At 53.2% G+C, this 24921-nt stretch overlaps 2 protein-coding genes across 9 annotated transcripts in view; both read right to left on the bottom strand.

Annotated features, from left to right (window-relative positions):
- The window catches only part of LOC308229689 (ephrin-A2-like), a gene marked incomplete at its 3' end in the record, with an annotated part of 61522 nt that extends 49446 nt beyond the window's left edge, over positions 1-12076 (bottom strand). The window contains exons 1-2 of the mRNA XM_080633876.1: positions 11734-12076; positions 11255-11371 (exon numbers count right to left, since the gene is read on the bottom strand). Of these exons, the coding sequence (XP_080490002.1) occupies positions 11255-11371; positions 11734-12020 (404 nt within the window). The 5' untranslated portion in view covers positions 12021-12076. The remainder of the gene's footprint in view (positions 1-11254; positions 11372-11733) is intronic.
- Positions 12077-14105: 2029 nt separating this feature from the next.
- On the bottom strand, positions 14106-18835 carry CIRBP (cold inducible RNA binding protein). 8 transcript variants are annotated; one of them, XM_080633879.1, is made up of 8 exons: positions 18644-18835; positions 17906-18014; positions 17705-17811; positions 17214-17352; positions 17042-17126; positions 15100-16915; positions 14404-14507; positions 14106-14262 (listed from the first exon to the last, which is right to left on the bottom strand). In XM_080633879.1, the coding sequence occupies exons 2-6, from the start codon at positions 18006-18008 to the stop codon at positions 16822-16824; spliced, it is 528 nt and encodes a 175-aa protein (XP_080490005.1). In that variant the 5' UTR covers positions 18009-18014; positions 18644-18835; the 3' UTR covers positions 14106-14262; positions 14404-14507; positions 15100-16821. The 8 variants fall into 8 exon arrangements, with proteins under 8 accessions (XP_080490005.1, XP_080490007.1, XP_080490009.1 ...); XM_080633881.1 differs by having other exon boundaries at positions 14404-16429; positions 16848-16915; XM_080633883.1 differs by having other exon boundaries at positions 16848-16915.
- Between the last annotated feature and the right edge of the window lie 6086 nt (positions 18836-24921).

The raw sequence follows: 24921 nt of genomic DNA, 5'->3' as shown, positions 1-24921 counted from the left end.
GCTGCACCCCAGGTCTAATCATTACAAATTATATCAGGAGAGGAAAAGAAACGAACAGGAAAGGTTTAATTCTCTAATTATGACATTGTTCATTTCCCCTGCTCACGGCTGCGCTGTTCAAGAGGCCTCTCACACCGGCCCTTCGCAAGTAGCTCCCTCAAGTGAACTTCCAGCCATTACTGTCACAAATGGGCCCATCACACACAGGACCTGCTGTGCCAGAGCTGGATTCCAGGCTCCCGACCCCGGTCCTGCATTATGGGGGCAGGTCCAGAGGGATGTTGTGTCCTGCTGCTCAGACACCAGCAGAAGAAAGCCACTGATGTACCTTTGCTTTTCCCTCCCCTTTCCCATTCTCTCCTCAGCCTTTTCAGCCGAGGCTCCCACATCACAGCACGGAGACTGGTTCCCAGCGCCCATGCACAGAGCATCCCCAAAACAAAGCCCTGATACTGGCAGGATCTCGGGCATGATCATAACACCATCATCATGGCTTTAAACAACGACCAGACAAAGAGCAGGCTTGTCCACGTTCAGGTCTAGAGCAGCAGCAGAACCCACTGGCTCCTTTGCAGGGGGCATTTACACACAGGGAAGTTGCGATGGACACGGCTGGGGCTGGTCCTCACCATGGCATGTCCAAGGCTGCACAACTTCAACTGCCTCTTTCGACTCTCGAGATGGGCCTTTGCCATGGGTGAGACCCTGCAGGACAAAGCTCTGCTTTGTAGGAAGTGAAAACCCAGAGCTCAGACTCACGTGCACGAAGAAAGGTCGGTACCTTGCTGGAAGCTGCTGCAAACCCAGCTCCATGTGAGAGGGAGATGCCCACGGCTGCTATTGTGTCCTCCCAGGAGCTGTTAAATCACAACTGGGCAATGTTCAGGGCACAGACGGTGCTGCCTCACTGAGAGCTAGGAAAGGTTTTCCCTTTCTTTCACCAATCAAGGTCAATTCTATTTAAATAGAGCCTCACACTGGCCTATTCAATTCTATCTAAACCCAATGCCCTGCTCACTGTGAGTCCCAGTGGGCCAGCTGAAAGCCGGGCAGAATTCATTCCTGGGCTGCCAGGGCCTGCAGCACCGTGCTCCAGGGACCCAGCGTGGCTCCAGCTCAGAATAAACCAGGAGGATCCCCCCTTGCTTCAGACCTGGGGCTGGTGCTGCCCTCAGGACGTGGCCTAAAAGGACTAAAGGATCCATGGAGTGTTTAAATGATGACCCCGGAAGCAGGGACCTCGTCAAGGTCTGAAAACCATTCCTCCAGCTCCGGCTCACGCTTCTCCATCGATGCCACAGCTGGAGTTATCTTCATCCCACAAACACCCCCCTTCCGTCCCCTCCCAAACAACACCCACAAGAGAGTTTCGTCTGGGAACGCAGCTCTTTAATCTCCAGCAAGCCTTTGACAACCTGTCTCGTCCTGGCTTTTAGCTGCATGAGAGCTGTTCGTTAATGGAGCATTAACCTTGGAGAGCTTCTGCAATTACTCCAACACTAATTCTGACAGGTTTTGGTGTATCTGTTTGTTCTTTTGACAGGCAAAAGGAATTTCTCTTTAAAAGCTGTTTGATACATTTGAGACCTTCTGTCCACATCCTTTCTTCCTGCTGGAGATGGGAAGGTGGGGGAGAATGAGCAGAGGTAAAGACGCTGCCTTCTCGCAAACATGGGCTCAAGTCAAGCTATTTCCCCCCTTCCAAACCCCTCCCACCCCAGCTTTAAGTCACACAAGCTTTGGTCTCTCCTGACCTCATTAGGGTAATTAGTAAACCTTTTGAAGCTGGGAGAATGGCTCTGAGCTGTGGGAAAGTGAGGAGAGCAAAGAGCCTCTGAAAGGAGCATGCGTGGATGGAGAAAGGGGGAGAAAAACATCTTCAGCCCAAAGAGGTGACCTGCGGAAACAGAGGGGAAGGGGAGGAGGACGAGGAGCACGTTGGCCCCTTTGTTCCCCTGGAAATCTCCTTAAATTGCCTCTTTTATGAGGATGGAAACCCAAGTCCTGGCTATCCCACAGATGCTGAGGACAGCCAAAGAACAGGGAAGAAAACTGGCGTTGGGGCAGGCTGAGACCTGAGGATCTTGCTTCAGTTCCCTGACCTGCTACAGCTTCCCTTGGCAAATCGGTTCTTGCTGTGCCTTAATCCTTCCTTCATGCAAGAAAAGGATCCCCACATTGTACATGGAAAACACCCTTTGGAGGGAAAGCGCTACCTGTGACCGCGTCCTAGCAAAACCAGGCTTCTCCCAAGAGCTCCACATGCTCCTAGAAGTGCATACAGCCTGGACGTATGGATAACAAATACCTCGAGCTGAAACCTGATAAGGCCACAGGGATGTTCCTCATGGCTTCAGATGGAGCAAGGAAGTTATTGGGGTTTGACCGCTGCTTTCTACCATGGCCTGAGCCACCGGTTAATACCTGTATGCACACGCGTGAGGGGAATGGGAGCCTTCATTGAGGACACGCAATCCTCCCGTCCCCTAATAAACACAGAAAACGTTTTCAGTGGCTCATCCAAGCCAGTTGAGAAGCCAAAATGATGACTGTGGGGAAGCTGAAGTTATAACATGGATAAACCCCTCTGCTTCGACAAGAAAAAAAGCAGTATCTCAAACCATACATTGCAAAGGGCACAAACCTAAAACCTCTCAGCATTCTTTAGAAGAAGGGAGTTTGATGTGAGAGAGAAGCAGATGAAAATAACACTGACCAAAAAACCACCAGAAAGAAAGAGAGATCAGAACACACCAGAGAAGTGGCACCACGACATCCCTGGGACCCGCTGTGCTTTCAGCCACACAGGACCACCACGCTGTGTAGCTCTGCTCAATACCCATCAGGGGTTTCACTACTGCAATTGGTGTTTACAGCGCTTCTGCCAGAGAGGGGGTGTGTGCCCTGAGCTAGGGTCGAACAATGGGATGGTTCAGCCTGATTGGGATTAAGTACCTGGGTTTTTTATGGCACAAGAGCGGCAGGAATGAACCAGCAGAGCACAGCAGCGGCGCGCCAGGGATGCAGCAAACACCCCATCACTCGGTTGATTCAGATGGAGCTGGCATCCATTCCAAGAGAAAACTTCCAGTTTCACCACACGCAAAAAGACAACCCAATGATGAGCATAAAGGTGCCTTTGAGCTGCAAGACCTGCAAATCTCAACACCCCCATTCCCCAGCACTTGCAGATGGAAACGTTACTCTGACTGCAAAAAGAGCAAGAGCATCCTGTGTGTGGCGGCAGCAGTCGCTGTGGTTTGCAGCATGGAAATGTCCTGGAATCAGGAGAAGCTGCCAAGAGGGGAATGAGGAGGCGCTGGGCGCAAGCGGATGCTCACATGCAAGTCCGATGCTGATTCAGTTCCATTTGCCAGCACTCCAGTGACAACACAAACCTCTTTGCACCCAGGAGCCACCATCAACATGGACCCTGATGTGCACCAACACCTCAGCCCCCCATTTGCCTGTAGCCCAGAGACTGATGTTAGTTAAAGCAGCTGGTAAATGCCCACAAGCACTTTTATATGGGCAGGGAGGGTCTCCGAACCCAGATCCCCTGCTGAAGCCAATGAGATCCATCCAGATCCACAGCAATCCCACACCCATAGAAGCACTTCCACCGGATTGGACCCGACATCCCCTTTCCTCACGATTTCAGCTCGTAGGTGCATTGAAGTTTCATCCTCTCAACAGGTATCCTTGGACGTGGCTTTGATCTGGCAATGTAAAGAAGAAAACACTGAAAGTGTAACATCTGAGACATTCATCTCCAATTTAATTGTAGGGACATCTTCCCCCTTCCTGCACACAGGCACACATTAGCATGCAGCAGGAGTACAGCATCCCCTTTAATGTTTACTCATCCTTAGATTGCAGAAATTGTTGTGTGAATTCCTTCTTCAATTAGCTCTGGTACTCCAAAAAAATACTGTTCCGTTGCCAGCCCCGTTATGATCATTTCCTTCCTTTATACTTCTATTCCCCAGCGTAACTTGAAAAGAAAACCCTTCTCTATCCTCCCCTGCAAAGCCCCCTTTAAAAATGGTTAAAACAAAACCAAGCAACGTTTCCAAAGGGAAGGCGCTGGTGGCTGAAGTGCCACTTCCAGTCACCTTCCCATCGTGCGAGGGGAAAACATAAAGATCAGAAGGAGGATTTAGACAAAAAGCCAACTAAGTAAAGCTAATTTTCCATACAGAAGGATCCTGCTCGTGGTGTAGAGGAGCTTTGTTGAGTGGAACAGAGCAGACATCAGAGGAGCCTCTGCAGCAGTTCTCAAGTGCTTCCAGCCACCTTCCCAGCGCGCAGCCTGAATCCCACAGCAGAGGAAGGAACGGAGCCAGCTCCAGCACCAGGGAGCGCCGCAGGAGCACATCTACCAGCTTGTCTGCGGCAGCTGGGGAGGAAACTGCCCCAGCTGCTCCCTGCAAAAGAGCTGGAGGGATGGGAGCAAAACCGAGCGCAGCTCAAACCGGGTGTGTGGATGCTCCACTTCCAGGAGCTGCTCAGCAATAAACTGACCAGAAACACCCACAGCACAGAACCCCAGACTGGTCTGGGTTGGAAGAGACCTTACAGCTCATCCAGTGCCACGGGCAGCGACCCCTTCCACTGGAGCAGCTTGCTCCAAGCCCCTGTGTCCAACCTGGCCTTGAACACTGCCAGGGATGGGGCAGCCACAGCTTCTCTGGGCACCCTGTGTCAGCGCCTCAGCACCCTCACAAGGGAAGAGCTTCTGCCTAAGAGCTCAGCTCAGTCTCCCCTCTGGCAGGTTAAAGCCATTCCCCTTAGCCTTTCCCTATATTCCTTGTCCAAAGCCCCTCTCCAGGTTTCCTGTAGCCCCTTTAGGTACTGCAAAGCTGTTCTAAGGTGTCCACAAACACCCAAAAAAGCCCCAATTCTATTGTGAACACTCATTAAAACCCAGCCAAGTGCTTTCCTCCGCCAGCAGAAAGCCAAGAGGCAGCTCCTCCCCAGGGCTGTGCTGCAGAGGTTGCTTTGCACTCCACGGAGCACAGCGAGGTGCGATGCTGCCGCAGCAAACAGGCCAGTGAAACCAGGGGAGCTCAGCGGCACTGAGCAAACGGCCGCGGTTCCCGTTTCAAGGGAGGAAATTTGCATCCAAAGCATCAAGAACACTCTAAGTGGGAGTTTCAAATGAATCCAGAGCAGATCCATGCCGCCAGCTTGTGTCTGTGACCGGAATCCCAGCCAGCACCAGCCTGAGATCTCAGTGAATGCCTCCCCTCGGCAAGAGGTGAGAGCTCCAGCTTGTAGCACAGAGCAGGGACAGGGAAATCGTGTGGAGCACAGCATATGTGCAGGTAATCCCACATGAACAGGCCACAGCCATTAGTGCTAATTGCGGCTATCAGAATCCTGAGCCTGAGAATGAACACAAATCATAGAATCCCAGCCTGGTGTGGGTTGGAAGGGACCTTAAACTCCTCCAGTTCCAACCCCTGCCATGGGCAGGGACACCTTCCACTGGAGCAGCTTGCTCCAAGCCCCTGTGTCCAACCTGGCCTTGAACACTGCCAGGGATGGGGCAGCCACAGCTTCTCTGGGCACCCTGTGCCAGCGCCTCAGCACCCTCACAGGGGTGGAAGGTGGATATAAGGAAGAAGTTCTTCCTTACATTCAACCTGCGCAAGCACTCGGTTTGCATCCTACTGCATCTCCTGGCATCTCACACAGACTGCCCCGGTGAATGCTTTCCATGCCTTTGTTAAGCACTGCAGCTCCCCAGGGAAAGCCAAAGGGTGCTGCTGCAGTGGGGCTGGGCTTCCCCATGCAGATGTAAAGCTGCGCTGTGCTTCCCGCAGGCACATGGACTGGGAAACATGGGTTGAAGGAGAAGGGAGCAAACTCTGGGCCAGGCTTTAGTCCCTCTGGGGCTTGGACCAGCCCAAGACACCTGTGCCCTGCACAGACAAGCCTTTCCTTAGCAGTGGTGAGCACCCGTGTGAGCAAGGAGCCTACAGCTTAATTCAACCAAATCAGGGTTATCTTAAAGCTGCATCTGTGCCAGAACCACAAAAAGCCTTTGCAGACAAGTACTGACAGGGCCAGGTTAATCCGGCAGAGGTAAAGCCAGGTCCAAGAGCATCACCTGCACGCTGGAAGCAGCCTCTCCAGGCAATCAGCTTCCCAAGAGCTGCCCCAAACCCTGCTGCTCCTCGGCCCTGAAGCCAAGAGACCCCGAGGGGACACTTGCACCTCCAAGGGGAGCAGGAAGGCAGCAGGATCCATTTCCAGCCTCAGCGGGTGCTGCCAGTGGCATGTTTGGTCTGTGAGTGCCATCTACAGGGTTCCCCACTGCCCGGGCCCTCGCCTGCCCGCTCCAATGGAAGCCCCTGCCAAAAACAAGGTTAAATCATGCAGCAAATGCAGCCACTTGCCTCCTCTGGGGCAGGAGAGCAGGGACATGGGGAACTCGGCTTCTCACTTCTTCAGTGCCACTCATCTGCACAGCCAAGCCTCCACAACCACCCTCCTTCGAGAGATGGGTGAAAAGCAGATGTTTGTGCTAGGGAACATCCTTCATTTGATTCAGGCTTTAGTTCTTCAGACTGAAGAGCCAGGATATCCCCATCAGGCTCCCAGATAAGCAAAATATAACTTGGTTCTCCTGTTGCAGAGAGGCTGGGATCACCCTTGTAGGGATTTTACTGAAGTCTTCTGTACAAGAGAAGGGATTAATGTCACACAGGGAGGGAAGAAAGGGAGGAGACTTTGGGAAACTGAAACCAGCCCTGAGATGATTGGTGAAGGTGAGCAGCAGGCAATGAAAGATGTGTGGCTCCAACACACAGGGCAGGTTGATGGTGTAACTGCTGCCAAGCTCAGGCAGAGGGAGGTTCCACAATAGCACCAGCCCCACAGAACCACAGAGGGAGCAGGTGAAGGGAATGCTTTATTCCACTTGTGTCAGGATACAGGAGGGGGGATGCTGTAAACCATGGTAAACCAATCCATCGATGCAGGGCTGGTTGCTATTTAGAAGTAAATCAGCAACGGAAGCAGGAGGTGAAAGACTCGCTCCTCCATTTCTAGGAGCGCAGGCAACATGATGCACTCAGGAGCTGCTTTATTGACTTCTTGGCAATCTGCTCAGACCACAGGTCCCTCTCCCAGCACGGCAGATCCCGCGTACAAGGGAAACAAAACAGAAGCACGTTATTAGCAACAGAGAGCTGATGCTCAAATCGCGCTCAGTCAATCTCATTAACCTCAGCAGACGGTGCAGTCAATTTGCCTCGCAGCTCAGTATCAAGAGCAGAGGATTCGATGCAGCCTTCCAAGAAGATCAGAGGGGCAATTACATAAACCTAAGAAATGAGGCTTTGGCTTTACACAATTGGGATTGTTTCAAGCGAACCCTGTAGCTGTCACTTGCGACACACACAGGCTGCTGACTGCAGCATCGTCCTCACCACCCTGTGCCCATCAGCTCCGACAGCCTTTTGGCACAATTCCCCAGACCCCTGCACAGGGCCAAAGTCCACAGAGTCCCCTCCCGGCCCCCCCGGCTCATTCTGGAGGAAGAAAAGGAGCTGGTGAGGCATCAGCCTGCCCAGGGACAGGCACGCGCTGCTCTGAGCAGCGCTGTGTGTTCACACTGGCACAGCCCTGCAGCCACGCAGCTCCTGGACCGGAGCTGCCTCGCATGCTCAGAGCACACTTGTGTCTGTGAGCACGCATGTGTCTGTGTGCATCTATGTATTAAACCTAGCTTGGAATGCTACTATAAGATCCAACTGTTGCAGAGACCTACAAGGGTATCAACACCGATATCAAACACACATAAAGTACCTAAAACTATAACTGAAGTTACTACTCAGCTGCTCTCTTATTACAGGAACAATGAGAGGCTTTAAAAGCCACTCTCATTAGCAAGATTAACCCCTCCCAAAAGAGCCTGCACCGATTCCCATGGGCTGTTCCACTGCTGGGAGGAAAAGCTGCTCCGATTTATTCTTCCAGGAGGCATGGAGCAGCAATGCCAAGCAACAGACTTGTCCTCAAAGGAGCCTCACATCTGCGATCAGCATCTTTGTCTTCTCCTCTGAGGAAATGCCTTTAAGGATACTTTAGAATGGAGCAGGAATGCAAGGTCCTGTCCTGCAAAGAGCAAATCCAGGACCAGGCCTCCAAGATTCAGGATGCTTCAGAGGAAAATGAAAATAGCCACACAGGGGCATTGATTACAGCTCAAACCAGGCTCCAGACAAAACAGGATCAGAGCAGAAGTGACAGCAATGCTACACTATAGCCCCACCATCACCTTTTTCCTCTCTACCCTTTAAAGACTCCAAAGACATGTGCCCCTTGGGCTGGCAGATCCTCCATTACCATGTGCATACACAGCACCAGAATCCAGACCTCATTATATGCTCTGGCTCATTCCTTCCACACCTTTCCCTGCTCAAATTCTAAATTATCTATTACAGCTCAATCAAATTCTAGCAAAATCACGTTCGCAGCAGGACCTACGGCTCGAGGTCTCCTTTTATCAAAATCATCCAACTTTTAACACTAAAAAGGAATCATCCACTCCTGCAAGGTAAGGAAACGGCAAAACTGCAAACCCCACCTGTCTAACAACGAGCAGAGCCTAAAGAATGATCAAGCTCATTGCCTCAGGTAAAGAAAGGCCAAGGAATGGCAGCCAAAACGCTGAGCAGGGGCATGTCAGTGGGCTGAAGTAGAGCCAGGCTCAGCTGGCTCCGGCACCAAGCCCTCAGCTCTGCACAGGGAGTTGAAGAGCCAGAGAAAGTGATCAGCACGTGCACAGGCCTGCCGGGCTATGCAGGATCAAGGAAGACACGCTACCACGAATCAAACACATCAGCTCTCTGATCACCCAAGGGGCAGCAACGGCCAGATTTAGCCATTACTCCATCCTCGCAGAGGAACGCAGCGAATGCTTTCATCTCTGCATCAGCTAAACAAGCAGAAAGTACCGAAAAGAGGCATGAAAGGATACAAATGATATGAAATTAGGGCACATCCAGGTGCTGTGTTCACATGATAGCATTACTAAAAATATATATATATATTTAAAACCTTTTGCACGTGTGCAAGACAGCACCTGAGTGATGCTTCTCCAGGAAACCTCACGCACTGCACGGAGAAACACTGCCCCTCACATGGGAGAGCACCAGGATCACACATCACTGCCTCAGCCACTGCAGGAGGGGCCTCAGAGCACCAGAGACCCCCCCCTGCAGAACCACCCTTGCTGTTTGCTAAGGACAGCTCTTTCTGCTAAGGTTTGTCCCCTTATGTACAGAGGATTTGCTAGCTAAAAGGAAGGAACCATTACTCCAAAGCTTTCTCAAACTTCATCTCAAAGGCAAGGTCAATGGGGGAACTCCCTGACCTGCAGGGTAACTCCCTCGGGTTCTCCTAACAAAGGCACTACCAGTTTTGGGTGGGGTGGGACCTGAGGATACAGGTCTGCAATACCCATAGTTTTCAAGGGTGGGCCTTCCCTTCAAGCCTAAAATGTGCCACAAACAGGAGCACTGAGCAAGCAGTTTCACCATTGTAGCAGCAGCTCCACCTAACAATGACCTTCTAACACATTCGCATTTGGTCCTGGACTCTAAGAACCCAAATACCAACACAATGGGCTGCACAGAAACATCCCAGTTTGCCGGGCTGACACTGGGACGCAGCTTGAGTACCAGCAAATGGAGTGAAACTCCAGTACCCTTCAAGAAGAGAGCAATTCCGAGCCAGGGCTGTCTTGGTTTCAGAATCACAACCTGCAGGGGCCTGGGTCCTGCTTTTCCAGGCATCAGATGCTCAGAGACAGGTCACTCATCACACCAGCAGTGAAGGTGCTCAAGCCAAGCTGCAGTGCTCCAGCTCTTTCTCAGGTGATCACAGGCAGAGAGAGCAGCTCAGCATCCTGCAGCTTGGTCCATGTCACACACTCCCCTGGTGAGCACACCAAGAGCTGGGCAGAACAGTCTGAACACCCACGGCCCCACAAGACTGATTCCTCTTTTGGGGACCTGCTCCTCTGGGCTAAGTGGCACTTTTCATTTGTAAACATGTCTTTGTAAACTCATGTCACGACCTGTTACTACCTTGTGTAACTGCTCACCCTGCAACTACAAGAACATCGATGCATTTAACTCATTCTTGGCACTGACACACTATCCACACCCACCACCAGTGTAACAGACAACTCCCAGCTCCTACCAGATCACAGTTGATTACAGAGACACTTCCTAAAGAAGTAACCTAATGCTGCATGAAGGAACGAGGATCAGCCTGTAAAGGAATCCGCTTGCCTGATACATCAAGCTGACTGCCACAGTAAGTAGAGAGGGATATGAGCACCTATAAAACACATAGCTACAGCACTTGAGTCCAGAGTGGTAAGATTACAAATGCTGAGCACCCATCCAGGAGTCACGTTCTCCTCAGCACCTCCCTATGCAGGTAACAGCACCCAAGGCAGCATCACTTAGCTCGCAGCTCCACCTTTCCCTAAAAATGTGTGTGAAGAAAACAGGTTTGGTCCCCTTTCCCCTGCCCCAGCTATGGAAGTGTTTGGCCTGTTAATTAATAGTCATTTGAAGCAAATATAGAAAACAAAACTCGAGCACTGGTGATCCCGCTGGACTTGCAACCCCTTGGTCAGTCTGCGCTGCTGGTCCCAAATCATCTGGAAAGAAGAAGACAGCCAGCATCAGTGTGAGCAGGGAGAGCGAGGCAGAGCCCTACCGACCTCACAACAGCTGGGGGAGCTGAGGGGCCAGGCAGCGAGCACACGCAGGCAACGCTCCCCCTCAGCCTCAAAAATCTGCCAGAGAAACCCGACCGGTGTCATCCAGGGGATGAAATCACAGCAGTGGGAAAGCAGGAACGGATGCCTCAATGGCACCGGGAGGTTTAGCTTAGGGGAGGTTCCTCTACTGGAAAAACAAGGAGGTTTTGTTTTCCTGTCTAATGTGGGGAGGCTCAGCTTGGACACACAGGCTCTGTCCCTCCTAGGGGCCAGCTGAACACAAAGCAGTGCTCAAACAACCCGGGGTGCGTCCCTTCCAGTGCACTCGGTCACATAGATGAAGAAAGGCGCGATGAAGTCTGTGTGCCAACACAGGCAGACCACACGCAGAAGTGTAATTTATGCAGATCTGGTTACAGGATCTGTGCCAAAGCTCCCACATCCTTAGAAAAGGAGCTTTAGCCCCTTGCGAGGAAGAGAGAAACACACGAACCAGCTGCTTACCGCCGCAGGTTCCTCATCTCAAACACTGTGTCCTCGTCACTGTCGAGCGAGGCCATCTCCGTGTTCTCGTCATAGCTCGACAGGAGCCCGTATTTCTTCCGCTGAGGTTTCTTCAACCTGAAATGATTTTTTCGCTCGTTTCTGGGTCCCTCTGACCTAGGGCTGGGGAACACAGAGCGCAGGGTGAGGGCGCAGCCGTGGCACAGCCCTGCGGGAAACGGGGCCTAAAGGAACGGGGCTGGGAGGCGTTTCATGGCTGCTAATGACCTGCGGTAATTAACAGTGGTGGGAGTTTACAGCAGCGCTTCACACCCGCTGCAAGGGGGACGCGCAGGGAAGCAGATGGATGCTCAGGGAAGCAAAGCTCCGGCCTGGCAGGAGGAGGGACGGGGAATCCAAGGCAAACGGGGCACGGCCGCGGGGCCCCGGGAGGGGACCGGGCCAAGCCGGGGCTGTTCCCCGGGCTGGGCCGCACTCACCGGAACGCCCGCAGGAGGAAATAAAGCGCGGCTAGAGCCGAGAGGGCGCTCAGCACATAGACCGCCCGCTTCAGCACCGGCAGCCCCGACCCCGGCAGCAGCCCTGACCCTGGCGGGCGCCGCGGTTCCAGCGACGGGCTCGGCTGCGTCCCGTTACCCGCGGCCGCCCGGGTGGCGCCCGTGGTGTTGTTCGGGCCCGGGGTGGGCGGAGAAGCTGGGGAGGCGGCCCGGCCGCCGTGCGGCAGCAGCAGGAGGAGCAGGAGGCAGAGGGGCTCCGGCCGCAGCATGGCCTGGCCGGGCGCTGTGGAGCGGAGCCTCGGCGGGGCAGGCACAGGAAGGCGGCGGGACGGTGCCGCGCAGCGCAGGCCCCGGCCGGGCCCAGCGGAGCTGCACGCCGCGTTCCGGGGCAGCGCCGTTCCGGGCCGGCCCAGCCGCAGGCTGCGACCAACCGGCACCGCTCCGCCTCTGAGGGCGGCCGCTTCCCGCTCAGCGCCGCCGCTCCCAACGCCGGCGTTTCCTAACCCCGCACAGCAGCTCCGGGCTGACCCGGGGGTCTCAGCCACCGCTTGGCTGCGAGCTCCCCCGGGCACACAGCGCTGAAGCAAACGGCGTTTTGCCTAGAAACGGGCCCCCCCTCCCAAACTCACGTCGCAGATGTCGCGACAGCCCCCGGTCCCTTCATCCCGCATCCAGCCCTGTATCCCTGCTCCCTCAACCCACCCAGCGTTAACGCAGCGCCGCAATTAGCACTGCCAAAAGGAGCCAGGCCGCCGGTTTTGCACCTATCAATGGTTTCTGCCTGCGTTTAAGCACCTGGTATCAAGGAAGGTCTTTCAAATAGCGCTTTGTGTTTCCAGCTTGATTAAACATCGCCTGGTCTCAAAGGTTTCTCACACTGCAATACAATCCTCCAGTACCATGCACATCTCCTCATGGGTGCATTGCTGGATACAGCCCCCAAAATGTGGTGGCTGGTTTCTTTTTTTAAATCCCGTTAATTTAGGTAATTTGAATAAGGTTAAAAAAAGGAAAATGAGGTTTGAGGAAGGATGCTCGATAATCATTCCCATTCCATAGACACAAGCAGCCCCAGGGCTCTCATAGCTCCAATGGCTGTTGAGCAGCAAGACCCCTGCTCACCACCACACAAACTCCTTTGTGCCTGAGACTCCCCAGCAAGATAAAGAATCTCTTAATGAGAGCACAAGGTTTTAAAGCTGCTTTACCACTTAATTGGTTTATTTATACCAGCCAAGCATCCTGCCTCCATCCTCGCTGCCTGCTCAGGGGAGCTGACTCAAGGAAGAGCAGGAGCAGTGGCTACACCTCAGCAGGTTGGCAAGCCACAGCCTGCCTCAATAACCAGGCTTCAGAGCCTAGACCAGAGAACACATCATCTACCCTGCCCTTCAAACACCCTGCAGCACTCATTGTCATTGCCACCAGACCCATGTGATGCCTCCCAAGTCACTCAGGTGGTACAAGCAGGCTTCTTTGCGTAACACAATGCTATTAGGAGTGTCCTTCAAGCAGGGCAAAGTACAACCAAAAGCCAGAAAAGCAACAGTTGAAAGGGGAAAAAGCAGGATAAAGTAACCAACTGCTCTTTCAACACAAAAAAGGTGGGCAGGGTAGCAGGGACCATCAGAAACCCTCCTCCTTGCCTACAATTACCAGTGGAGCCTCCTGCCCCATTCTCTTCAAAGCTGCCTAAAATGCATTCACAGCCACCAGCCTCTCTGGCAGTGTAAATCCTCATTACTGAGCTGCCACATTTTCAGGTTTGACCTGAGAGCAAGACCTCATTTTTCCTGAGCATCAGGTCACAGAGTGCTTCTGGCAGGTCTCACTCTCATTTTGGAGCCCCATGCCTGCCCATTACGCCAGCGGGACAGTGGGAATTAAAGCCATCTAAGCTGCTACCTCTGTGAGCAGCAGAAACACATCTGAGCTTTCATCAGCAGAACTTCAACTGCTTTGATGCACGGGAATGAAATTATTAAAGCTCAAAAAATAGATTTAGCACTTAAGTGCAAATTACTTTTGTATTTTCTACCATTTCAACTGGAAGATCAGCTTCTAACAAATAACTCCTTGTTCATGTGATTTCTCAGCCAACAGCTCCCTTCACTACTGAAGTTCTGCAAATGCACAACCTTCATGTAATTCAAGGTTACAACGATGCAACTGACTTTCTTCCTCAAACTTGCCCTTGAAGCTGCTCTCTGTTCACCCCCCAGCCAGAACAGCACAGGTTCATTTTGTATTATTAACTGGGCTATACACACCAGATACCTACATCCTATATTGTACACCTGGGCCACATCCAATATTCCTGTGTTTTCCCCACAAAAGTACTATGGAGATTCATGGGTTTTTTCCACATTCCAGTATTTTATTCCAGCTTGACTAATTGCCTTGTTCCATTGATCTATATAAAAAAACCCACAAACACCACTGCTCCAAGCTCTTCATCTCCACCTCTCCAGTCAGTAGCCATTCTTCAGGGTCTTCTGATATATTTCATTGCTGCAATGAAATGAAAACATTGAATTTAAAGGGAGACGAAAACCCATGGAGATCTTCACCTAGAAACCACCAGTCTTGACATTACCACTAACAGCAACAGTGAGAACCCACTGGCTCAGGAAAACAGACTGGAGACCTTACCTGGCTGGCAAACTCCTGTGTTGGTCCCGATTCCTCAGAACGAAGACTCTCCTTCCTCAAATCCCCACTCAGCTTCTGTGTTGAGTATCCCTCCTCTCTTCAGCCTGCCAAAGCAAAGGTGCATTAATAGAGGTATCAGCCGGAGACTTCACATTGCCACCCGCCTCCCCCAGCACGAGTCACATCGGATACAAGGGTTTCACAAGCCATTCGCTGAACCCATCACACCACAGAAGCACAGTCTGGGAAAACTGTTCCGGGCTGGCTGATGCCTTGGACACACCAGCCAATGTATCATTTGATCCCTAAGCAGAGAGTTAACCACTTTGACATGGCTGCTTAGGAGGTGTGGGCTATGGGAAAAAGTTAATGGCAACAAGTAGGATGGCAAAGAAAGCTACAATTAAAGTGAGCAACTTAATGAAGTCTAGAAAGATTCTCAATAGATGAACACATATCGAGTCAGGGAATTCATTTCCCATCTTGCTTCCATACCTACTAGCAAGACATGACTGCATGCCCATCTCTGATCTGTGGAACCGAAGTTGTGCCACAAGCCAAAGGTTGCATACGGCATGGGTTACAATTTTTCCCTCAGTTGACCAAAATTGCCAAAGGAATATTTCACAGGTACATTAGACTTTCAAATGAGCTCTCAACAAGAGGAAGGATGCGGACATGAGCAAAAGGAGTTACCTCGAATTACAGGACTATTTCCACATATGAACTAGCCAAGAGAGCAGCTTTCGTCTCAGAGGTTTCTGTTGGAGGCACAACACTTCTTTTCTCCAAGGACACTGCAGTTTCCATATGCTAGCAAAGAATTCTTAGAACTTGTAAGGCAATGACAAAGCTACCTAATCACGGCAATTTACCTACCAGTGAACACTTTTCAAGTTCCTATCGAGTCCAGTTACTAAAGGACTGATTCTTTACTACAGCTTGTCAATGTAGGCTACTTCAGCATTAAGGAAACATCAATTATCCTACCTAACACTAGCATTCCCTCAGCTGCTGACTTAGGCTTTGAGTGCTAAAGCATCCAACAGCATGTGCTTTCAGTCCTCTTACGTGAAAGTATGTTCAATTCACATGTCAAGACCAATTCAGATTAGAATCTAGCAGCTGGTCAATAACTCTGGCTCGCTCTTACACTGCCACTTTCTTCTCCTCTGACATCCTCTACTAAAGACTGTTCTTTTGTCTTCAAGGATTGTGTTGTGCAATGAAATGTACATGTCAGGAGCAGAGTTCATTTCAGACGGTCTTTTAATAGGCTTCGTAAAGCCAAAGAAAACTGTATACAAGAATCCTTTACCACTTCAAATACAATATCAATGGAATATGCATATTTCTTCCAGTAAAAAAGGACAATATAAATAAACATTTTCAAGAACCTCTTTTATGGTAAGTTTGCAAGTCTATTTCTGGGTAATTTACATCATTACAACAGTAAAAATACCGTTATGCAGGTTGAACATACAAGCAAGTTTCTCTTTAGATATATCAAGGTGGTTTGCCTTCCAATTTGTACCCAGGCTGCATTCCTACCTTGCTACACTAAAGGAATGTTACAAAAGACGAAGGTAATGCACTTAAAAAAAAAAAAAAAAAAAGAAAAAAAAAAGGTAAGTCCACAGCTTGTTCAGCTTCCAGTGAACATTGAATTAAAGGTCCTTTCTATCTCAAAAGCAACTGAATCAGGGCCCCAACTTCACCACTTTCAAAAGAAAGAACACCTTGGCTCATCATGGGAGGGCAAAATAAAACATGAAGTGCTTTCAAAAAAAGATTAAAAACACTTGAAAGCCGAGCTTTCTTAAAAGGGAAGTCTAATCAGACCATCTCATATCAGAAGCTGTCAGGCTGTGTTTGACAAGATTCAAACTGATAATACTACAAAAGTGGAAATACAAGTAGATGTACTACACAATAACCATTTCAGCGAAGCTCCAAAAATCTTTATAAATACAGCCATTGGAAGGACGATCTTGAGTCAGGAAGGATTTTTACTCGTTGTGTGTAGCTGAGGACAAGAAGCAGGCACAATTGTAAAGGCACTGAAGCATAGACAAGTTCCAGCATTTTACTCCCTTGCATTATTTCAGAAGCTAGTGCTAGTTGGCTACATCGCAAGAGAACTTCCCCCACCCTTGATTAAAGTTTGTTAGGGCATCCGAGATTTGTCTTTAGTCTCAAGCTTGAGGAATGTATTTTAAAAGCTCCCTTTGCCTTAGATCCAAGCAACTCCTACACATGCATTACAAATTAGAAACTTAACTGGCACAACCACGTCCAAAGCCTGACAGATTGGTTCTTACGGGCAAGAACGGCAATAGTGGTAACAGTCCGACTGAGCATTTCCAGACTCAAAGTACAGGGTCAGAAGGTTTAGAGTTCCTACAGCAAACGTACTCGTCATTCCCATTTGAACCAGGGCTTACCGTAACTGTCATAGCTGTCTCTGTATGATCCTCCTGATGACCTGTCTCCATAGCCACCTTGACTCCTGCTGTGAAAAACATTCACCCACTTTATATTTGCTCAACTGCTTCTGGAGCCTATTGACACATATGCCCAGGAGGCAACGGGCTTAAAGAGCTTTGCAACAGCCCATTAGGACGTGGGATGACTTTACCTGCTATTATAGTAGTCTCTGGAGCCATTATATCCCCCACTTCTGGAATCAAATCTGCTTCCGCCATAGCCTCTCTCTCCACCACCTTGAACAAACACAGGTCATGGGTTTCTAAGCATTCTGACAAACACCACCACTACCCCATGCACTCAAGCGATCTATGTCCACTCACCTCTGGAGAAGCCACGGCCCCGACCTCTGCCCCCACGGAAAAAGCCTCTGCCCCCAGAAGAGCCCCCTCTGTAGCCGCGGGATCTGTTCTCTGATGATTTTCCGGCCTGATCTACTCTGATCTGTCGTCCATCTACAGACTGGTAAATAGGAAGTACATCAATTTGGTATTCAAACAGCAGAAGAGCATATACAATGAGTTACGCACTTTTAATACCAGCTATGCAGTACCTGCTGCTGCTAGTTCTTACAATGGTTTAATTTCACATTAATTAATTAATCCAGATGCACAACTGAACAATGCTTCAGGCATCTACAGGTATTCCTATAAAGCAGCACTAATTTTTAGTCATATAAGCCAAGCTGTACAACTTCACCAATTCATAACTGAATTGTGCTAATATACTACTATTTATCTGCCGTTCTATATATCCCTCATGCTCCTCTTAGCATGCTATATGAAATAAAAAAGCTGCTCCAAAGCCTCCTTACCTTCCCATTCATGGCCATCATCGCATCTTTAGCATCATCTATGTTTTCAAAAGTAACAAAGCCAAAACCTCTGGACCTCTGAGTCTCTCTGTCTTTCACCACAACAACTATAAAGCAAGGAAGCAAAAAAAACCGAAGCCATGAGCACCAGTGCAATGAGACAAACGGTTGGGAACATCCAGCTGGGCGCTGCAGCCTTACCTTCAGAGATCTGTCCGTATTTAGAGAAGACTTGTTCCAGCGACTGCTCGTTGGTGTCAAAACTCAGGCCTCCGACAAAGAGTTTTCCCTCATCTGATGCCATTCTGACCTGTGGAGTCAACATCCCAAATTAAATACTCCCACAACACTGGAACCGTTTTTAACACCTCAAGAGCCTCGCAAAGGGTACAGGCTCCAGCTCCATCGAAGCAGCGATTTATGTTACAGAAAAAAGCCCACAGGCCGGCTCTGCTCAGGGAGCAGGGCCGCGGCCGGGCGCCAGCGAAGCCTCGGCCCAGACAGGACCTGGGGAAGGTCCTGAGACCGCTCAGGCCCCGCCGCTCCCCGCAGGGGTCCCGGCCCCGATCCCACACCCCGAGTAACACCGCGCATGCGCGCCCCGAAGCGCCAGCACCGCCCCTCACGTCCCGCCCACTGGCGCAGGCGCACTCAGCCGCCCCTCCTCCCGCCAGCCGCCATTTTGCACGGTCGAGGCTTGTCGCCATTTTGTTTCCGAAGGAGCGCTCCGGCCCTCCCGGCCCCTTCTCCTGTCCGGCAAGCAGCCGGGGTAGCTCCGCCGGGCTCCCCACACGTCCCGGAGAACAGCCACGCCGCGGGGCGGGCGCCATGCCCGGACTGCCTCGGGGAGCAAGCCCTGCACGCCTAAGACACGTCTGCTTTCGCTCCAGCACTCCGAGCGCCCCAGCCCGACCCGGCCGCAGCCCGCGGGCGCCTTACCGGTGCCCTGGCGCAGCAGCGTCCACGCAGCACTTCAAAGCCTCAACGCGATGTGCGGAGGGGCTGGCGGGGCGGTGGCTTATAAACTGCCGCGCTTTGCTCCGCCCAGCTCATGCATATACATATTTGTCCCACTGCGGGGCGGGGCGAGGACGGCACCAAAGCGCTGCCGCCGCTGCACCTCCTGGTTGGGCCTGACGTCGTTAATATTCATGAGCGCGGCGGGGGGCGAGGGGCGGGGGGCGAGAGCACAAAACCGCAGCTTCCTTCCCCCGGCCCCGCGTCCCTCGTGTGGGCGGGGCGCGGAGGGCGGCGCCGATTGGCTGGGAGCGCGGAGGCCATTGGCGGGGAGAGCCCCTGTGAGAAGGAAGGAAGTGGAGGCAGCTGATTGGCCGCGACGGCTCCCGGGGGGCGTGTCCGCGCTGCCCCAGTTTCGCGCCCTTCGCGGCAATGCGGCGGCTGCTGCAGACAAAGGGGCCGCCTGAGGGGCCGCCGCCATCTTGGGCCCGGTCTCCGCTGCCTCTGGCCTGTCCTGTCGCTGGCAGCGGGGCTCCTGCTCTCCGCCATCCCTCAGTGCCCTGCGCCTCCGCTCTCCCTTCCTCGGAACGAGGCGGTCGGGGCGGGCTGTCCCCATGTCTCCCTAGGCCTTTGGCTACCAGAGCGTGGATCCGTGGCATGGCGACCAGTCTGCTTGTCGAGCAGGCCCATGACCGCGTCTTCTGCCCCAGAGCCTCCCGGGGCGGCTCCGCTCCCTGCTGCAGCTCTGCCTTGTCCCAGCTCCTGTGGCAGCGGGGTGGAACGGTCCCTGCAGTGAGGCAGCTGCACCCTGACCGGTGAATGCACAGCTGCTTTGCTGTTTCCAAAGCATAATCTTTGGGGGGTGTTAGCAATAATAAAACTACTTTGCTCAGCCCATTAATAAATACTGAAAACGGGTGTTGTTTTTTTTAAGGTAAGGATGTCCTCAGCATTAAAAACTTCCTTACTGAGGGGGAAAACTGACAAAGCTGAACACAAAGGACTGGTTCAAAAAGCCCTAAAAATAAAGCTTTTTCCAGTTGTTTCCTAGAATCACTATAGAAAATGTAAAAGTGGTTTAAAACGGTTGTGCTTTATCTGGCAGGAGGAAACGCACCAGGCGAAGCGTGGGCAGGAGCTGGGGGAAAGGAAGAGACCAAGGTTGGATGGGGCCCGGAGGTCACCTCATGTCCGCTCTGCCTGGAAACGTCCTTCCCAGCGAGCAGCAGGACGCGGAGCCCAACCTCCTTCCCCCTATGAAGCGTTCCTGGTCGGAGCACGGAATAATAAGTGCTGCTGGAGGTGCTGAGAGCAGGGCTCTGTGGGTGTACAGATAACGCGCTGCGTTTCCTAACCCAGCGCTGACAGAGACCGCAGTGAAACGCGAAAGCTTCTGCCCACTATTGTTCTGTGAAAGCCACGAGTACCCTTGTGCAGCCCAGAGCAAGGAAATGTTTTTTTCCTCTCTCTTTTGTTATTTAACCCGTCCACATCTACAGAAGGGTAATGCCTGGGGTCTCCAGGAAAAGGGTTGTTTTGGACACAGGCATGTATAGTCATTATGAAATACAGAGGAGTCTCGGTATCGCACTCTGCCCCAATCTCAGCTGTTTACACACAAAAAGAGGGGTTTCGTTCCTCCTCAGTGCAGTTCTCACCACACCACCGGGTTCTGTGTTGCGGTGCTACAGGCACACAGGGCCAGCACGTAAAAACCAATATTGATGAAGTACGAACCAGTATTGCTTCTTTACTGTGAAAGAACTTAATAACTTCATGGTCCTGAGAGCAAATGAACAACTATATACATTTTATATAGATGAACTTGATGCCTAAGCACAGCAGTAGGACCACCCCTCCTGCAAGCAGCAGCAGCAGAGGCGCAGCCAGAGCGGCAAGCACACAGCCCAGCCGCTGCTGCAGAGCCAGCACTAACCACAGACCCAACCCTTTGTGATTGCTGGGATCGCAGGGAACGAGGGAATGTGAGGCTGGACTCAACCAGGGGTTCCTCCCAGCCTCCATCCAAATCTATGGCTCTGTCCTGGCTTCCCTGCCGGGTCAGCCTGTGCCACGAACTGGAGCAGCCTCCGCAGCAGGGGAACACTGGCAAGAGCATGCACGGTCTCATTGCCAGCCTTGGACCTGGCAGCACCAGGGAAATATTGAGCCAGTCCGGAGTTTGGGAACTGTCAGTCCCAAAGCCCACAGGAACAAGACTATTCCCTTCCCTCGTACTACTTTCCCTGAGGGAGTTGCTTTTCCAGCTTTGCAGTTTGAGAAACAAAACCCCTGACGCAATTGCGCCGTTGCCATGGCAGGAAGCACCGCGCTCCCCTCTGTGAGTTACCATGACCAGGATTTACCGGTTGTAGGACAAAGCCACCGCAAGCAAAGGGGTCAGGGGCACAGCGAGGTGAGCAGGAGGGGATGCCCAAACCTGAGCACTGGGAAACGAGTTCAGCTCTTGATCCGTGCTGGTGAGAGCTCAGCCGCTGCCGTTCCCAGCTTTAGCTCTTCCTATTGTCTTGAACTATCCCCTTGCAATGAGTGACCACCTCATACCCAGGGTCCAGATCTCCATTGCTCCATCCCTGTCCCTTACACCAGCAAAGACCGAATCTGGAGCCAGTACGAAGTGGTCTCACCTCAGTTTAGAGTAGCACACACTTCACAGGGGGCAGGTACCTGCATGTGGCAGGAGGAGGCTGGGCTGCAAACAGGGATGCATGGAACCAGACATGGATCCATGGACCCAGGGGCATCACCTGCAGGAGTGACAACCCCGGCTGCTGCTCAGTGGTACCTCACCAGTCTGGAGCTGGTGATGGGCAAGGCAGAGGTCACACTGAGGGGCTTCATCTGCAATAGCTGCTGGGATGCAGAGAAGGAAGAGCCTGACAGAGCTCCAGCACAATGCTCCATTCTTCCTGGGAGAGGAGTTGGGGCTGGGAATGCTGGTGCACCCAGGGTTAGGTTGGGAAGGGATTCAGGCCTGGGAATGTGTGCACCCAGGCTGAGGTTGGAAAGGGATTTGGGGCTGGGAATGCCAGTGCACCCAGACTGAGGTTAGGAAGATGGTGAAAATAGAATGCAGTAACCAAGGAGACCATGTAAATGGCTTGGCTCTGAAAAGCTGTTTTATCAGGGACTGATGCTGTGCTTCTCAGCCACATCATGGAAAAGTAAACCCTCTGTTGTCACACCATCAATACCTGCCCAAATAGAGCCAAAATTTAGAACCAGCTGAACACAAGAGCTGCTTTCACACCTAAAAACGTGCAGGCAGCAGCAAGGGCTGTGTGGTCTCCTCAGCTCATACTGCTGTTCCCACGCCGAAGATCCATCCTGCCCAGCCACAGGATTGCCCACATCCGCTGGCCCGGCCTCTGTCCCCAGATGTACCTTGGGGACATTTGGCTGTGTGTCACCAGCACAGAGCCGGAATTCACATATGGGTCCAGGTGGTTGGTTTTGCCATCCTGGCTGGAAGGGCAGATCAAACCCATGCCATTGGCAGCTCTGTGCAGTGGGAACAGCCTCAGATCAGCCATCAACTTGGGGTCCCGCAAAGAGCTGCTCAGCCTCCCTCAGTTGTGTCCCCTCGCCTCTGGAGGGCTGAAGCACATGGGATTTGTACACTTTTCCCCCAGCACCATCAGCGCTGGTTACACAGCAGTGCTTTACCAGCATAAAGCCTTTCACCTCCCGGCTGTGCCATGGTGACTTGGTTTGGTGCAGCAGCACCCATGGGATCCCCGGAAACCCATGTGGGGATCTGCCTTGGCACCTACAGGGCTCTGTAGGTAGGATCTCCCCCTGCATCTGCATCTGCCAGGGTCAGAACACGGCCACTCCGGTGTGGAAAAGGCAGCAGCAGCCGGAGACGTGTGTTTCTCTCTCCCACCTTCACTCCTGTCAACCTACCAGATGTATTAAGGACTCATCTGGGTTATATAAGCTCTCATTAATCATCATCTAAGAGTATTTGCAGCATAGGAGTTCTTAAGGTCAAGAGATGCTACTCAAGGACACAACAAAGATGCTTTCACTGCACGAGCACTGAGTGACCTTGCAGGACAGAGGGCTGGGGATGCAGGGGGGCTTTTATCCGTGGTCTGCAGGGGAGGAAACTGTCAGAACACCCCATCGCTCCCATCACACGCACCGGTGCCATGGGAAATCAGAGCTTTCCCACTCCCCTGCACAACTCGCAGCACAGCTCCCTGCACAAGGGCCCCAGGGCTCCCGCTTCCCTCTGCTCCCAGCAAGTCCCCATGTGCTGCCATTTCCCTGCCCTAGGGAATGTAAATCACCTCGGGACTGCAGAGGAGCTGCTTTTCTGCTGCCGACACCCAGAGCAGCCGCGGCTGCAGAACCCCCCCGAGCTGCAGCATCGGCTCTTCTGCCTGCCCAGAAGGTTCCCGTGGCCTCGCATGAGCTCATCCTGCTCCGTCCCCCTTCGGTGCCTCCCCGCTCCGCGCCAGCAGCGCCCAGGCTGTAACCCAACCTCTCCTTCTGTGCTGCAGGGGAGGAATGAGGAACAACAGCGGAGCAGATTCTTGGCTGTCTGGGTCACTCTCTCCCCTCTCCTGAAGCTCCAACTCAAGCGATTCCTTCCCTTCCATCCCCCCCCCCCCCCCTTAAGGCGGGGAAATGAGTCGGGAAGGTTCCCCTGAGAGCTGATCTGAATGAAGGCAAGTAAAGGCAACGTTCCTGCCTCCAGCAGCACCGCGCCTACCCGGGGAGCCCTGTGTGTGCAGGGAAAGGCAGGATTCCGGCGTTGCACAGGTTGGTGCAGCAGTTCCCAGAGCAGGGAGCTTTTGGGGGAGCTCAGCTCCGGAGCCCCTTCCTTCCTGTATCACTGCCCAGGAGGAGATGGGCACCATCAGCCTGCCATCGGGGTGAGCTGAAGGGAGAGACGGGCTGCAGCCCCCTTGTGCTGAACTCCCCGCTGCCACGTCCCAGGCACGTTGTCCTGTTCTGTGCTGGAAATCCTCCCGCAGGCCATTCCAATGCTGATGCCACAGCCTGATGCTGCCCCAGGAAGCTGAGGTCTCCCCAGCATCGCTGCCTTGCTGGGAGCCGGGACGTGACCTGCTTCCCAACACAGCGCGATGGAGCACGGGGCTGAGCAGCAACAGGGACCACCAGGAACCACCGAGGACAGAAACCAACCCCCCTGCTCCCGCTGCTTTAACAGCCCACAAACGAGCACAAGGGATGCTGCTCAGTTCCCTCCCAGCTGCAGATCTGATCCCAGCTGCAGGGAGGTTGGGGATATTTCACATTCAATTGCGTTTCTGCAGCCTCCCCTTGGCCCTGTGAGGCTGGGGGGAGCCGCGGGAGCTGCCGTGGGGGGGATGCAGACAAAAGGGGGCACATGCGGAATGTCGGAGGGGAACAGCCCTCCTGGGTGCCGGGGGGCGGCAGGCAGGGCTGAGCCAGGGGGTTATGACTGGGCTGGGGGGGGGGGTACAGCGGTTGCTTCCCTCCCGCACCAACCGTCGTTTGGAACAAGCAGCGCAGCGGCCAGACCCGGGAAGCGGCGGCCGCGGTTTCTGTTTTACACCCACAGCTCCCGCACAGGGGCCGGCTGCGGGCAGGGCGCTGCCGGGAGCACCGGAGGGGCCACAGGCTCCGCAGAGCTCCAGGACGCACCGAGCCCCTCAGCCCAGCAGGGTGGGCAGCGGGGAGGTGAAGTGTTTGCATGCGCCGAGCTGTGCTCAGCCGCTGCAGCCTCCCCATATGCGGCTGCTGCACCTGCCCTGCACCCAGGACCTGCCCCATGCTGGTGCTTTTGCAGCCCGGACCCTTGCCCTGCCTGGTGTGGGGCTGCGGACGGGTGAGACCGTGCCGGTGCACGGTGCCCAAGCACGGTGCCCAGCCCCATAACGGCTGCCGGGGGTCTCGGTGGAGCCGGGGCTGAGCCGCATGTGGCCGGGCAGCGCTGGCGAATGCTGTGGGGCTCGGTGGGAGCACCGGCTGCTACCCTGCACCAACCCGTGCCCTAGAGCACCCGCGACTCACGGGAATGGGGAGGCAGCGTGTCCCGGCTCACCGGTGCCAGCTCGCAGCTCCGCCACCGCCCGCCTGTGTCCCTGTAGGTTAGGGAGCCAGCGGGGAGCGGAGCGATGCTCCATCAGCATCCCTGGTGCCCCAGAGGATGTCCCCCAGCCCTGGTGGCCGTCCCTGTCCCCGGGGGCCCTGCGCCCATGGGTGCCTGTGGCACCGGAGGGTGCTGAGCACTGCCGCGGCGG

Source organism: Psittacula echo, assembly GCF_963264785.1.
Source record: "Psittacula echo genome assembly, chromosome: 24".
Lineage (NCBI taxonomy): Eukaryota > Metazoa > Chordata > Aves > Psittaciformes > Psittacidae > Psittacula > Psittacula echo.
Note: the sequence above shows the minus strand (reverse complement) of the source record. Positions and strands in the feature narration are given on the sequence as shown.